This window comes from Lepisma saccharinum, chromosome 2 (assembly GCF_977018435.1).
Source record: "Lepisma saccharinum chromosome 2, izLepSacc3.1, whole genome shotgun sequence".
NCBI classification, from domain to species: domain Eukaryota; kingdom Metazoa; phylum Arthropoda; class Insecta; order Zygentoma; family Lepismatidae; genus Lepisma; species Lepisma saccharinum.
Window position 1 is genome coordinate 38,342,516 of NC_139230.1, and position 13,517 is coordinate 38,356,032.

General features: G+C 37.3%; 1 protein-coding gene and 1 non-coding gene across 3 annotated transcripts in view; both read left to right on the forward strand.

Annotated features, from left to right (window-relative positions):
- Window positions 1–1,355: 1,355 nt before the first annotated feature.
- Window positions 1,356–13,517, forward strand: part of NfI (Nuclear factor I) — a 436,655-nt gene continuing 424,493 nt past the window's right edge. For both annotated transcript variants that reach the window (XM_083117283.1, XM_083117282.1), the window contains exon 1: window positions 1,356–1,730. Coding sequence is in view for 1 of the 2 variants with exons in the window: in XM_083117282.1 (XP_082973408.1) it covers window positions 1,722–1,730 (9 nt within the window). In the remaining variant the exon portion in view is untranslated. The remainder of the gene's footprint in view (window positions 1,731–13,517) is intronic.
- On the forward strand, window positions 11,285–11,356 carry TRNAT-GGU (transfer RNA threonine (anticodon GGU)). Its single transcript has one exon. It is a non-coding gene; the product is annotated as a tRNA-Thr (tRNA).

Here is a 13,517-nt window from a genome sequence, read left to right on the forward strand (position 1 = left end):
TTGGCGCCACTGAGAGCAGCTATGTCCTATACACCTATACAATTCCAGCCCCTCCCGAAAAAAATCCTGCCTACGCCAGTGAACCCAATAACTGTAGAGCATTGGGTACCAAACTCCCAGGAGCGAATGCAGGATTTTCCTAAGGTGGAGAAAGGACCTATGTTTAGATCGTGAGAACCATATCCCCCCCCCTCTGTTTTCGCTTTCATTACGTCGCCTCCGTGGTCGAGAGAGATGGGTACTGGACTTCTGTGGAACCTGATCTGATGGTTTTAGGTTCTCCAGTCTTCGCGTGGGCATTGTGTTTATTTGTGAAAGTCCCTCCATCAATTTCATATCATCATCATTCATACTCGTTGTCAAGATTAGGCCTAGCGAGGCAGAAAAGCGCCGCAAATTAACAAATATATATATATATATATATCATTATTTAGTCTCACGCAAAGTGAAAAATTAACATTCGACGTGCGACCCGAAAACATCACTACTTGTTTAAAATTTTCATGCGATCACAAGTTTTATTTGTGAAACAAAAAGAATTGGAAATTTGACTTTATTGCATTTATTACTTACTATCTGTGGCCCTGCCAATCATCCTTACCGAGCGCTACGAGATTCACCAAGGAAGGTTCTGAGTTCGAGTCCCGACCTGGGTATATGGGTGTTAATATTAACTTATCTGTGGTGTTACTTTGTGAATATTCTTTCACATAGCAGCTTTGATTAGGGAGGGGGGATTTTTTTTGCCCCCGCACTATGTCTACCAAGAGCAAGTAAACTTTCCTTGCCCCCAACAGTTTTGGCATCCAATCGTCGCCACTGCTTTCATCGTCGCGGTTAGCCAAAGTGGTAGAAAAGAGACCGTAATAACAAATATAGAAAAATAAAATATAATCAACCTTAGTAAGAATGAAAAAACATATCTTGTTGGAATACTTTGTGATGGGGATAGGAAAAACCCGCACACTTCCCACCTCATTAATTCGATATAATATCTAATAATAAGAAAATAAAATATTCTGTGCTATTGAGAATATATCATCCAGCGGTTGAATGAACACATTGATGTAACAACCTCCACCTACGTATGTATGTTTACTTGTAAAAGCAAGTTCATTTTCCAAACGGGACATCTTCATATTTTGCAACCACATGGAGTGTCAAGTAATCTACCTTAAATTCACTTGCCGCGTTTTTGTTAGGAGGAGGAGTAATAAATAATGCTCCGCCTATGATATCACCTACCTTTCCTAATATGGCGGAGCTCAGCTTTGGTCGTGGCACAGGATTGGTTCACTGTCGTTTGATTGATGTTCTCGTAAATACACTACGTTGCCTGGAAAAGGCTTGTGAAATTGTAGCGATGCTGTTCCATAGCAGAACACTTTATTCAAACCATTGGACGTAACAAGAAATAGCCATTATGCACACTTAATTGCTCACAGTGGTCAATCATTGTTAGGTTCAGTAAGTTTATACGAAACCGCTAGTTTAAAAGATTCTGATTTGACTACAAAGTCTTCTCCGCAACAAAATATTACAGAACTGCGGGCTCCTTCGCATTAACACCAAACAGAAATTTTTATAGTAATTTTGTTTCCTGTGAACGAGGAAGGCCGGCATAATAAAGACAAAAAGACTCATTAAACCGTGTGCAATTGGAAGGTGGAGGAGGAAAGCCCTATGAAGATGTGGAAATAGTCTGTAGACTATGGCCTAAAATGACTATGGTAAGTGAATATTCCATATATTTTTTGTTTGTTGGGATATATTGCTTCTTCTATTCGATGTCAATTTAATTGAAACCTACCATCATATTATCGATAGTTGTACGAACGGTCTTGTTGAAGCAGATGTCTATATGTGTTTGCTTTTTTGATTTAGTTAGCATGTTGGTCAGCGTTGTTGGGTTGTCGCCATAATCCATTTTTTCCCCAAGAAATTAGTGGCAGAAAACCTCGGTGCTGTGTTGTTAATGGTGTAGTCTCCCAAATATTTTGATTTTATTAATTTTTACGACATGTTTATGTATTAGTTATTATTTTGCGTAAAAAATAAACTTGTATTACTCGCAGTGCGCAAATGTGAGATGTTTAACCACTTCCATATACCGTACTATCAATCTAATTCTGAATGAAATAAAACATCGGTTATTATTCATACATTATATGATTACCCCTCATTTACTGTGATAACAATTCATGGTTCGTATCGGATTATACAACACATCCTTCGGGAGTGTTGCTTGAATATGTGAAGGTCATACGGCATAGTGTGGGTTGAGCGAGCAGCTGTAATTTATGAAGTATGTTCAATTAGGCACCCTTACTGGGTGGTGCAAGGGCGTATTTGTGCAACTTTTTGACATGAAATATTCACAACTACAGTAAACTCAAACACAAAGCTTTCCCCTCACAAGAAGTGGTTTACCAATATGAACGTTTTGAATGATTAGACGTTTGCTAGTGGGCGTTTGAATTCAAACTCCTGAAGCATCCATAACGAAACATATGTGATTTGTCCCATAGTTGTCCGAATGTAGACAATGTTTCTTTTTAGCATTAATTCTGCCCATTTTGGAGATTGCGTTTCTTGACAACTGTGGCTTATAAAAACATGCAACTGTGCGTTTTGTTATTTGTTTCCTCGGGTTTACCATAGTGGGGGGTGGGGGAATAAGATAAAGTAAGAGACAAATAATTGACCACCCTTAAATTTTTGTGTTTACCTGTGTGATATGGATACATAAATGATACATCAGTGTGGTATTCGAGAAAAGGTAGTAACTTCTCTTGAGGTGTGTAATTATCCACAACCCTCCAAAAATTAACAACTAGAGGGGAGGGAGGAATTCCCCACCATCTCACACTGCATTTATTTCATCAAGATGGTCCACTTCTTTTAAAGCATAATTTAAAAAAAAAAACTACAAATAATCATTAAATTACAAATGTTGTGATGCAAATAACAAGCTCCACTACTATACTAGACACTTTTGTGCATGTATAGTTTATTATCCAGAAGGGGACCCTGACATGCTTGAATCAGCTATATTTTTATTTTGGTTCACAAAATGAAGTTGCTGTGTTTTTATAGAATAGAATAGTCTTTTTATTTTCTACTGAGCGAGGTTCAGCCTAGGGCTGCTCTACCACCTAACTCAGGACTAGGTATTACATAGTAGGATTACATGTGTAAAGCACTAAACAAAGTGGTTTAGAATAAATGAGATACATAAAAAAACTAAAAAATAGAAACACGCATGCCAATTAACACACACACACACACAAAATTCAAAACCGTGTCAAAAAAAAAATCCACAATATTCATGTGGTTCAGTAATCTTTAGTAATTATTTATGGGGTTCATTTTTAATATAAGTTTCACCCCTCAATATTTGTTAAACCTTTCCACAGTTCTGCACTTTTACTTTTTTAATGCATAAATTCTCTACCAAATTCAGATTCCTAAATTGTAACGAGTTGTAACCATTAGATATGGAAAGGAAGTTCATTATATTTCATGATTAACCATGGACACATTTTCTAGATTGACTGTGTGATTCACAGTGAGCAAACACATAGTTTGGAAAGTGTGATGTTATCACTTTGTCATTAATAATTCTTATTACTTATACTTTTGTTATGTTCGATTCCTTTTCTACCTTTTGGCTAATTTCAACACTCAAGATAAATTATGATTTGATGAAGGAACACTCACAAAGGAGGTACCAGGGCTTGACCAAACTGCTATTCGTATCTGGAACCTTAGGCAGTGAAATCGTGGGTACACCACCTAACACACACTGCCACTAAAGGGTCAATGGTTCTCAGTATTTCTGTCAATTTACACATAGTATTGATGGGGGGAAAAGGAGCAATTATGTGGTAATATTAATTATGCAGAAGTGTAGGAAATGTAAATTGTACATTGTAAATCTCTAAGCAGATACTTTATTAGTATAACAACTTGTTGGTGAGAAGTGGTTGCATTTTAATAATTACATGCTTATCTGTACAACTCTTCAGGTGTAAAGTTGCTATGCACAATCAACCATGGTTTTAATGGTGAATTCTAGCCATTCCTTGAGCATTATTATAATTGTTGTTATACCTCTATTGTAATGGTAGAAACACATGGTGTTCAGTAATCCATGCTCGAAAACCAAAACCTTCTTTGCACTGCAACTCTAAAGCATGCCATGTAGTTTTTTTTTAATGGTGTCTGAGCAGTAGCTATTCTTTTTGCTTTTTATATACCAAAAATCTGGTCCCCGAAATAAAATGAACCATATTCAAAACACAAGGCTTTGAATGGATTAACATTCATTATGTTATTTATGACTTCAATTAAATGACAGTTACATTGTAAATTTTTGTGCAGGAATGTTAGGTTTTCGTATATTTTCATTTCTGAATTTTCATCTTTTTTTCTTTACCAATTGCATGTGGTTTGTTATTTATGATTTTATACTGCATAATTAATGTGGAGGATTAAATTATATTTTGTGCATCTCTATTGTATTCTTTATTCTTCCTCTGTCTCACCTCTCCCTTTCTGCCTGTTTTTTTTACACATTTTATGAATCTTAATTTTAAACTTATTACTGTTTTATTTGTTAAACTCAACTATATATTGAAACAAACTCCTCTTTTTTCAACTTTCAACCAGTTTATCATTGCGCAGGTATACTCTTGTATGGAAATTTTTATCTGGACCATACAGAAATCTTGTGTGTAGAGTCTATTTTGCATGTGCAACTCATTGTTCATTCTGAAATGGTTATTTCTGGGTAAGACCATGACAAAACAGTGAGTTTTGCTGTAGTTTAAAAAGTAGGGAGGGAGCTTGTGATTTTTCAAAGTGGATTAGCTTTATTGTTAGTACACACTTACTTGTTGAAACTAATCTTCATTCCATAAGAATAGAACAAAGAACATGAGGAAGGGGGAGATTGAGCAAAAGAAGGATGCATTTCCAAGAATTCAAATTACAGTCGGGTATAATTATTTGTATTTTGTTGTAATCTGGAAGTCTGTTTTTGAGATCTCCGTGCATGTTTTTTTTTTCTAGAAATATATTGTGAAATATTGTCCCTTTTATTTGTACATAAGAAGTCAGTTCAATTTGTAATTTTTTTGTTGAATTCTGTGACGATGTGCTTGTTTCTTGGAAATTGTTTCTGAACTTGGAATTGTGGCCAAACTTATGTGCATGCTGCCCGTAATATTATCTTGTTAAAAGATTTCCTTTGCATATCGATAGTTTGTTTTCTAGGATCAGTGGGAGGTTAGAGGTTCTGCATATAATAATAATGGAAATTTCAAAGTAAATAATTTGTCTGAAAAATTCCACAACACTGGAAATACTATTGTAAACGATATGAAATTAACAACTACTTACGCCACATGCCGGCAAGGACATTTTATTGAACCACAACACAAAACAAATAAACATCATCATAGAAAGATACGTTAATAATCTGTTTGAGAGGGAGTTAACGGCTTGGGCAGATTTTAAAGATTTTTAATGTATTTTATATCATGCTGTTTATTTGTTTTATGTTGCAGTTCACTAAAAAAAACTATATTATTGCCACTGGCAATTTATATTACCATTCTGGACTAGTGACAATGGTAAAAATTCATCTTAGTCAGCATGTCCCCCCATCTCTTTCTCCGAAAGAGCAATGAAACTGAACTCTCAGCCAATTTGCAAATGATGCAATTATTCAGAGTCACACAGACTTTTCTTCTCGCCATTGCTTGGAGACACCTCCGTAAAACAGATAATAATGCCGTTTTGAATATACAATTGCCACACATTTGTTGCAAACTAGCAGACATGATATATTTGCATAAAATCATAAAACCAAATTTCTAATTCATCAATTCAATCTTAGGGTATCCAAGGATCTGATTGACATCCACCTTTTGCCACTTTGGAGGTGATGTGATCAGCACCATGCTCCAACTGACATTATCCCCCTCCCCCAGGTTCCCCCAGATACCCATTGATTTGAGGCTGGGTGAACCCCAGAGGCAGGGAAAAGGTAGGGAAAATTCCAGTCTTCAATGACCTACCCCGGGAATCGAACCTGGGTCTCCTGTGGAAGTCTGACACCCTGCGGACTCGACATCGTGGCTTTAACCAGTATTTTGTTATGTGATTTAATTGTTATGTAGGCCTGCTGTTCTTACAGTAGAACCACATTTGTATATGGTGTAATGCAGTGGCGTGCCCAGGATTTTCGAAAGGGAGGGGTTATGTGTACTTTTCTTAGTAGTCAGTCCTCATTTTACCATCTTTTCCTACCTTTGATGTTTTTTTTTTTTTTGGCATTCTGGGCCAAAGGGGGGGGGGGTTATGACCCCCACCAACCCCCCTTGGGCACACCACTGGTGTAATGCCATGCTGTATGCTTGTTTTCTGAATACCGTTACTCAACTTTGTCTTCTCTTCAGGGGGGGGGGGGGGAAGAAAAATAATGCAATATTATATTTGTTCTTCACAAACCTCATGTGCTGGAACTGAAGATTATAAACTGTGATATGCTACAGTAACAATATATTTTTTAAAAACATTTTTTATGTTGTTGATGACCTCTCAAAACATTTTTCTTGTTCATCCATGTTTGCCTCCCTCATTAGCTGGGTGTATGTAGCGTAAATGCTGATGCACTTACCATAAGCTTATTATCGTTCAGTTAAGTGAAATAAAGAGCACACATTCATAGCTAGCTTTACATTACATGCAAAATGTACATAAAATCCTCGAAATACATTCATTTCATTACAATCACAATGCCAACTAGAGAAACATACCATGTCTGGCTGTATTGACTGACGAGCACACTACCATGCATTGCACTACATCTAATCATATGTCCCTGCTATTTGGAAAAATAGCTAAGAACCAATCAATCACCTTGTGAAGCCACAATGCGTAGTCAGCTAACTGAGCTTAAGCTGCTGGTTTGTCAGTCACTGTGGATATGAGTAGCTGCTGGTAGGTATTGCAGTGTAAAGCATATCAAAATATGTTTTCTTATGACCAGGAGAAGAGGTATTACAGTGATTGTTGGAGAAGGAAGCGAGATAACTTTATAAGGAGAAAGTAAGGTGATATCACTGATGAACAAATTCAAACTTTTTTTTGCTCCTTTGAACGAAAATAGGTGATTATTTATAATTCGACCCCGCTGAATTCAAATCTGAAAGTAGAAATGCTGTATCACCTATCGTTTTCCCTGGATTTTCATTTTTTGTTTTTAATAAAAATTTAATTCCCTTTCTAATAATACATCAAAATTTGAAAATATTTTTGTTTGTTTGCTCATGAAATAAGATTTAAATATTGAAGTGAATAACTATGAAATATAAAAAAATTAAAAATATATATATAGGACCGATTTTGACTGTTCAATGAAGAAATTTCATGCAAAAGAATGGAAAAAACCACATTTTTACTCGCATTTTCAAAATTTCTTTCTTGAACTCTGCCGTTTGTAACTGCCACCAGAAACCCCTTCCTTGAGGTTCCAACTATAGTCTGCTAACATGTTCTGTACCGATTTTCCTGCATATCGTTTCTCCATGACAGAAATATCCTGGTGAAATCTCTCGCCGCATTCGTCACTAACCGCGCCCAAGTTAAGGGGGAAAAAGTCCAAATGTGAATGTAAAAAGTTGAATTTTCAAGGACATATTGCACCCCATGCGCTGATAACACTTCAACAAGTTCTTAACAAGTTCCTTGTAGTTGTCAGTTTTCACATTTCCAAGAAAATTACAGCATACTTGTCTGAAGGCTAACCATGCGCATTTCTCTTTTTCTGTTAGCAATTCCACAAAGTTGTCATCATGAATAATCTCACGGATTTGCTGCCCAATAAATATGCCTTCTTTTAACTTACTATCACTGAGTTTAGGAAATGTTTTTCAAGTACCCAAAACCCTCACCGTGTTTATCCAAAGCCTTAACAAAAATTTTCATCAGCCCTAACTTTATATGCAACAGTGGTAACAAAATCTTGTCTTTCTCAAGTAGAGGGTGATTCCTAACACACTTCTCTCCAGGAATTAAGTTTTTTCGTATGGGCCAATCCACAATGTTGTAATGTTTATCTTTTGCCCGGCTGTTCCATTCGCAAAGAAAGCAACAAAATTTTGTAAACCCAGACTGCATGGCTAACAGTATACCAATCATTTTGAGGTCTCCGCATATCTGCCAACCATATTTTTCATAATTTATCACTTTTAATATTGTATCCATACTTTCATATGTTTCCTTCATGGTGGAAGAATAGGCAAGGGGTACTGATGGGTATATATTCCCATTATGCAACAATACTACTTTTAAACTATTCTTAGATGAATCTAAAAATAGTCTCCACTCGTTTAGGTTGCGACTCCTTCCAAGTTCTTGCAGAAGACCTTCTACATCATTGCAGTAAGTTAACTCATTACCAACAGAAAAAAATGTGTCAGTGATTGTTGGCGTTTCCGATATGACACCTTAACACCATCTTGTAATAAATTCCACCCTCGGAGATGAGAACCTAATAATTCCGCTTGAACTTTAGGAAGGTTGAGGTCTCTGACTAGATCATTTAGTTCAGATTGGGAAATAAAGTGAGGTATATTTGGATCAGGAAAATTTGGATTGGTGTTCGAATATGAGGATCCAGGTTCGTCATCTGGAGAAACACTGCTTGGTTCTGTTTCATTCACTGTCCATTCTTTAGGAGGCTTAGGAATTGGTATAAAATCATGACTCGTAGGTTTCTTGGCTGAAGGAACATCAGGATAAAATATAGATTAAAAATTATAAATTTGATTTAGAACTATATCCACTATGTTTGTTAAACAGAAGTAACAATCCGTAGTATGATCTTTCTGTTCTGTCCATATTACAGGGTTTCCGAAGGGCATTGATTTGTGAGTGCCATTAAGCCAACTACGTAAAGTTCTCGAATAATTACAACAAATTTTACCTGGTGCCCAGCTTTTTCCCTCCTCTACTTTACTTCCAAAATACAACTCATATGCTTTTCTCACTATAGGAGTGATAGTATTTCTCTGTGACTTCGGAGTAAATTCCCCGCAAACATAACAAAACAAGTTCGGGTTATTCACACATTTGCGTGACATGGCGAACTCATTGGTTGAAGTATAATATATTTCTTTAAAAAAAAATTGTGAATGCTCTTATCGTTTTGTTAAAATACAACTTACACGTCACTTCACTATACAATATTACATTCACAATTTCACGAACATACACATACATAAAATACGGCTACTTGCGAAGGCTACTCGCTAAGTTGTCGGAAAGGAAGTTAAGACTCGACTAACCCACAAAAGAACAAATTTTAATAGAGAAACAGGAAATTTCTCTACTGCCAGATGTTTCCTCCACTATATATTAAGTGCCAGTCATAAACACAAGGTCGCTGAAAAGTTCTTATCCATTTGCTAGGAACCAAACGGATGCGGAGCAGGGTGCGAAGACCTGAAACCATAAAACTATAAAATGTGGGTGTTCTGCAAAAAATTTAGGTGATACAGGAAAATGGATGCGATATTCGTTATCAGCACATCTGAATACATAAAGATCACTTAGTTTTATTTAAAGGAGTATTTCATTGTTTATCAGTGTATTCTGTAGATATTTAAAAGGTAAAGTTCCCTGTCCACATTGCCCCATACCATGGAGGCACATAGGGAATGTGGAAGTAGGGGCCGACACATTCTCAATCTCAGCCATATTTGGAGGTGATGTGATCAGCACTGCACTCAGATATTTATGAAAACAATAAATTTATCCCCAAACTACTTTATATCCATCATTACTGCATGACCAATAGTAAAAGCACTTGAAAGAATAATGAGTGTGAAGGTGATTATATTTGCTTGAGGTGATGCATATTTTATATACCCCTAAATCCAGCATTTCTTTAGCATGTTTGTTGGGTGGGACATGGTTGGGTAAGAATTTATGATAATTGGGTAAGTATCACCAATTGCTTTCAAATTTGGCATACTCACTAATTTTGGTCTCATAGTCACAAATATGCAGTTAAAATTTGACGTCACGTCTAGAAATTGCAAAATAACCTTGTCATGGTAAGGTTAGGTTAGGCAAGCATAGTTAAAATTAAGGGTTATCTTAAACGTAGTTTTGAAACGCTAATCATTGCAAAAAATAGTTGTTTTCTTCATGAATCAAGGGTGTTTACTCCGTTTGGACCCACTTTTTTCGACTTATTTTGCAATTTCTAGACGTGACCGCCAAATTTTAACTGCAGATCCGTGATTACGAGGCCAAAATTAGTGAGTATGCCGAATTTGAAAGCAATTGAAGATACTTCCGGTATTGTAAATTCGCTCCCATGGTTGTCTGACATCATTATTGCTGCACAGATCACTATGCCAAGCACATGATGATCCCCTCCCTGATGGTGTAGTGGTAATATCGTTGTAATCAAGAAGTTCCAGGTTTTGTACTTGGTGGAGGCACATTGCATGGTGGTTTGGATCCCACTTTAAACTGCAGGTCCACTCCCAGTTAGCCTTTTGGTGCGTAAAGTGGACTTTGAAACACACTTCGCAACCTCTGTGCCAGCACAGGATTCAGACTGGCTGGTGGAGCATCGTTACCAGCAGCCAGTAGGTCACATGTCCATCATGTGGTCAGCTGGTGGCTGGTAAAGTTGATTCAGCCATTACTCATTAAATTTTCCTGGCTGGTGAGATATCATCTCCCTGCATCCTTTAACACTTCTCGGTACAAGCGTATGCTTTACTAGCAAACCAGCAGAGATTTTGGTTGGTGTACCCAGGAGGCCAAAATTTCACCTTCAGTAATCTAGTCTCGTATACTTTTTTACTTTCTGTAAGAACCTGTATGACACATTATTGACAATAATATGTTGGGAAATTGTATTTTTTCTTTGTCGGACTCTTTGCGATTTACCATGAGTTGATGCATGTGAGACAAACATGACAGCTGGCGGTTCAAGGGATTGAATCGTGCTTATCATTGTTGAAATGTTTCATGTGCTTGAACATTCATGGAGGAGATTTATCAACAGAAGTATTATTACAATTGCTTTCATTTGATAAGTGTTATTAATGTTATTAACATCTCTACGCTGGGAGGAACCAGGCAACGTCGAAGTCTACTGCGTTTCAAAGGCAACAGATCCTGTTGCGGTAGCACTGGCAGAGACGATTCCACACAGGTAAAACAGCGATAGCGAAAGATCAGGTGAAGCCAGGCCGGCTCGGTAGCTCAGTGGTTAGAGCAATGGCACGGTATGCCAGAGACCCGGGTTCGAGTCCTGGTTGAGCCTGCATTTTTCGCTGAAAATTTCTACGTAGTACAACTCCTGTGTGTGCCTAGTCTACAACAAATATCCATGTCTGAACCAGGATTCAAACCCAGACCCCTGGCATTGTAGTGCGCTGTGCTAACCACTCCGCCATGGATGTTGACAATGACTAGATCACATCTGCTCTCTTGTAAGAAAAAATATATGGAAATAATTATTTTACGGAAAAATATTTTAGCTAGTACTAAAGGAAACAAATCAATAATAGTGAAAATATGATAAATAAAATGAATAAATAAAAGTAATAATATATATATTGCGCTTGTAGAACAAAAGTACTATTTCCAGCAGGCCACATTGACTCGACAATTATGTACCCAGAGAGCCTTACAAAACATGACAAATTCAAATTTAACAGCCACTTGACCACCGATTCGTCAACTGATCAACTGGCCTCTTGGGAATACACACACTTGAACCGCCGATGGTATAACTGTGTGTGCTACAGACAATTCGCTAAAATGCCCATGGCAGCTAAACTGTTTACTGGTCTTGCCTGATATTTTCACAATATGAAAGTAATTGGTATGTACGGTCATGTACACTTCTGTGTTGTGATGATTCCGTTGAAGGTGAAGAGTTCTTGTTACAATCCAGAAATGTCCGTGACTGTATCATAATACCAAGTTTACTTTGAAATGTTAACTTAGTATTTTAATACACTGAAATGAAGTACCTACTCACTTATTCACGAAACTGATTTCTAGGAAGTTCTGTTAATTTTGTTGGCCACTGCCATCTTCTTCTTTATGCCTCTCACCGCTTGTATGTGGCCACTGCCACCATCCTCTTTGGAACATCTTGTAGTTTTCCTCAGCGAGCTTCTGTTATTTTTAGTTTTGCAGTATGCCACTAGGTGCAATGTTGTTGCTTGTTCAGCCACTGTGTCGTCTGCTGTACTAATGGGATCTGGGTGTGGTGCACCTGTTCACTATTGATGTTTAATTCATGTGAGACGTGCTTTTCCTTGGGTTTTGTGTCAATCAGGGTGTGAACTATATGTCTGCTTTATACTTTCCTGATTTTGTGGTTGCTGTATTTGATGTGTTTGGCAAGTCCCATGGTGAGCGAGCTGGGCCTTTTTTTTGGGGCATCTAAGGTGCTGCTGGATTATTTCATAATAGATCTGATTGATCTGCGAATGTAATGTGCCTTGCACTTGCACTGCTTCATGTACAGCTGAGATGTCAGTGGAGGGGTGGGGGTGGGCTATTGTTTGCTGACTATTTTAGCATTTGGCTTGTGAGTTGCATCAATGACTTGACCTTTAAAGTCCCTTGGTGCTTATGCAGTTTTTACGTCTGTCCCAGACCTTTTAAATGAGTTTTGTAAGGTTTAGCATAAATCATTATAGCTTCCTTCCTGTGGCAGATAATTTAGTGAAACAAACATTTTACTAAGAATAAAATGTACTTTGACATAGAAAAGACGAAGTGTTGCTATCTGTATGTATTTATTATTCATGGCTTCAAATGTGAAAAAAAAAAAAATGCCCCTCCCTCTTGAGACATGGGACAGGTACAAATTCTATGTCCTATTTGCAACCACATGTCTACATTATAATTCAATATTTATTTTGTTCCTAATGTCTTTTGCCATCCAAAGAAAAAAATGAAAGAGAAACTAAGTGCGTGAGTTATTTTTGACAAGGGTTGGCAACACTCACAATGAAGTGCACAAGTTATTTTCGACAAGGGTTTGCAACACGTTGCTGTTGATGCATATCGACTCTTGGTTTCAAGTTCCACGCACTTCAGCCATGAGCATAGAAAATGTACAGGGTTGCAAGGTGACGATAAAAGGTTCTGTTCTATCAGTCAAGGTATAACTGACCGGGACTGTGGCCAAAAATGCCATTGGTCAGCACATGACCAATCGGGACTTAAAAGGTTAAGGGAGGAGAACTTTGATTAGGCTGATGGATGTGGTAGGATGATAGGCTTGGGATTGAGTTTTAAGTCTACTTTATGCACAGGAAGGCTAATTGACACCGGACATACCATTTAAAATGGGATCCAAACCACTTATGCCTCCACCAAGTATCAAACCTGGAACCCCTTGATCACAAGGTGATGACATTACCTCTACATCATCAGGGAAGTCCTGTAGAATGATAAGGGAA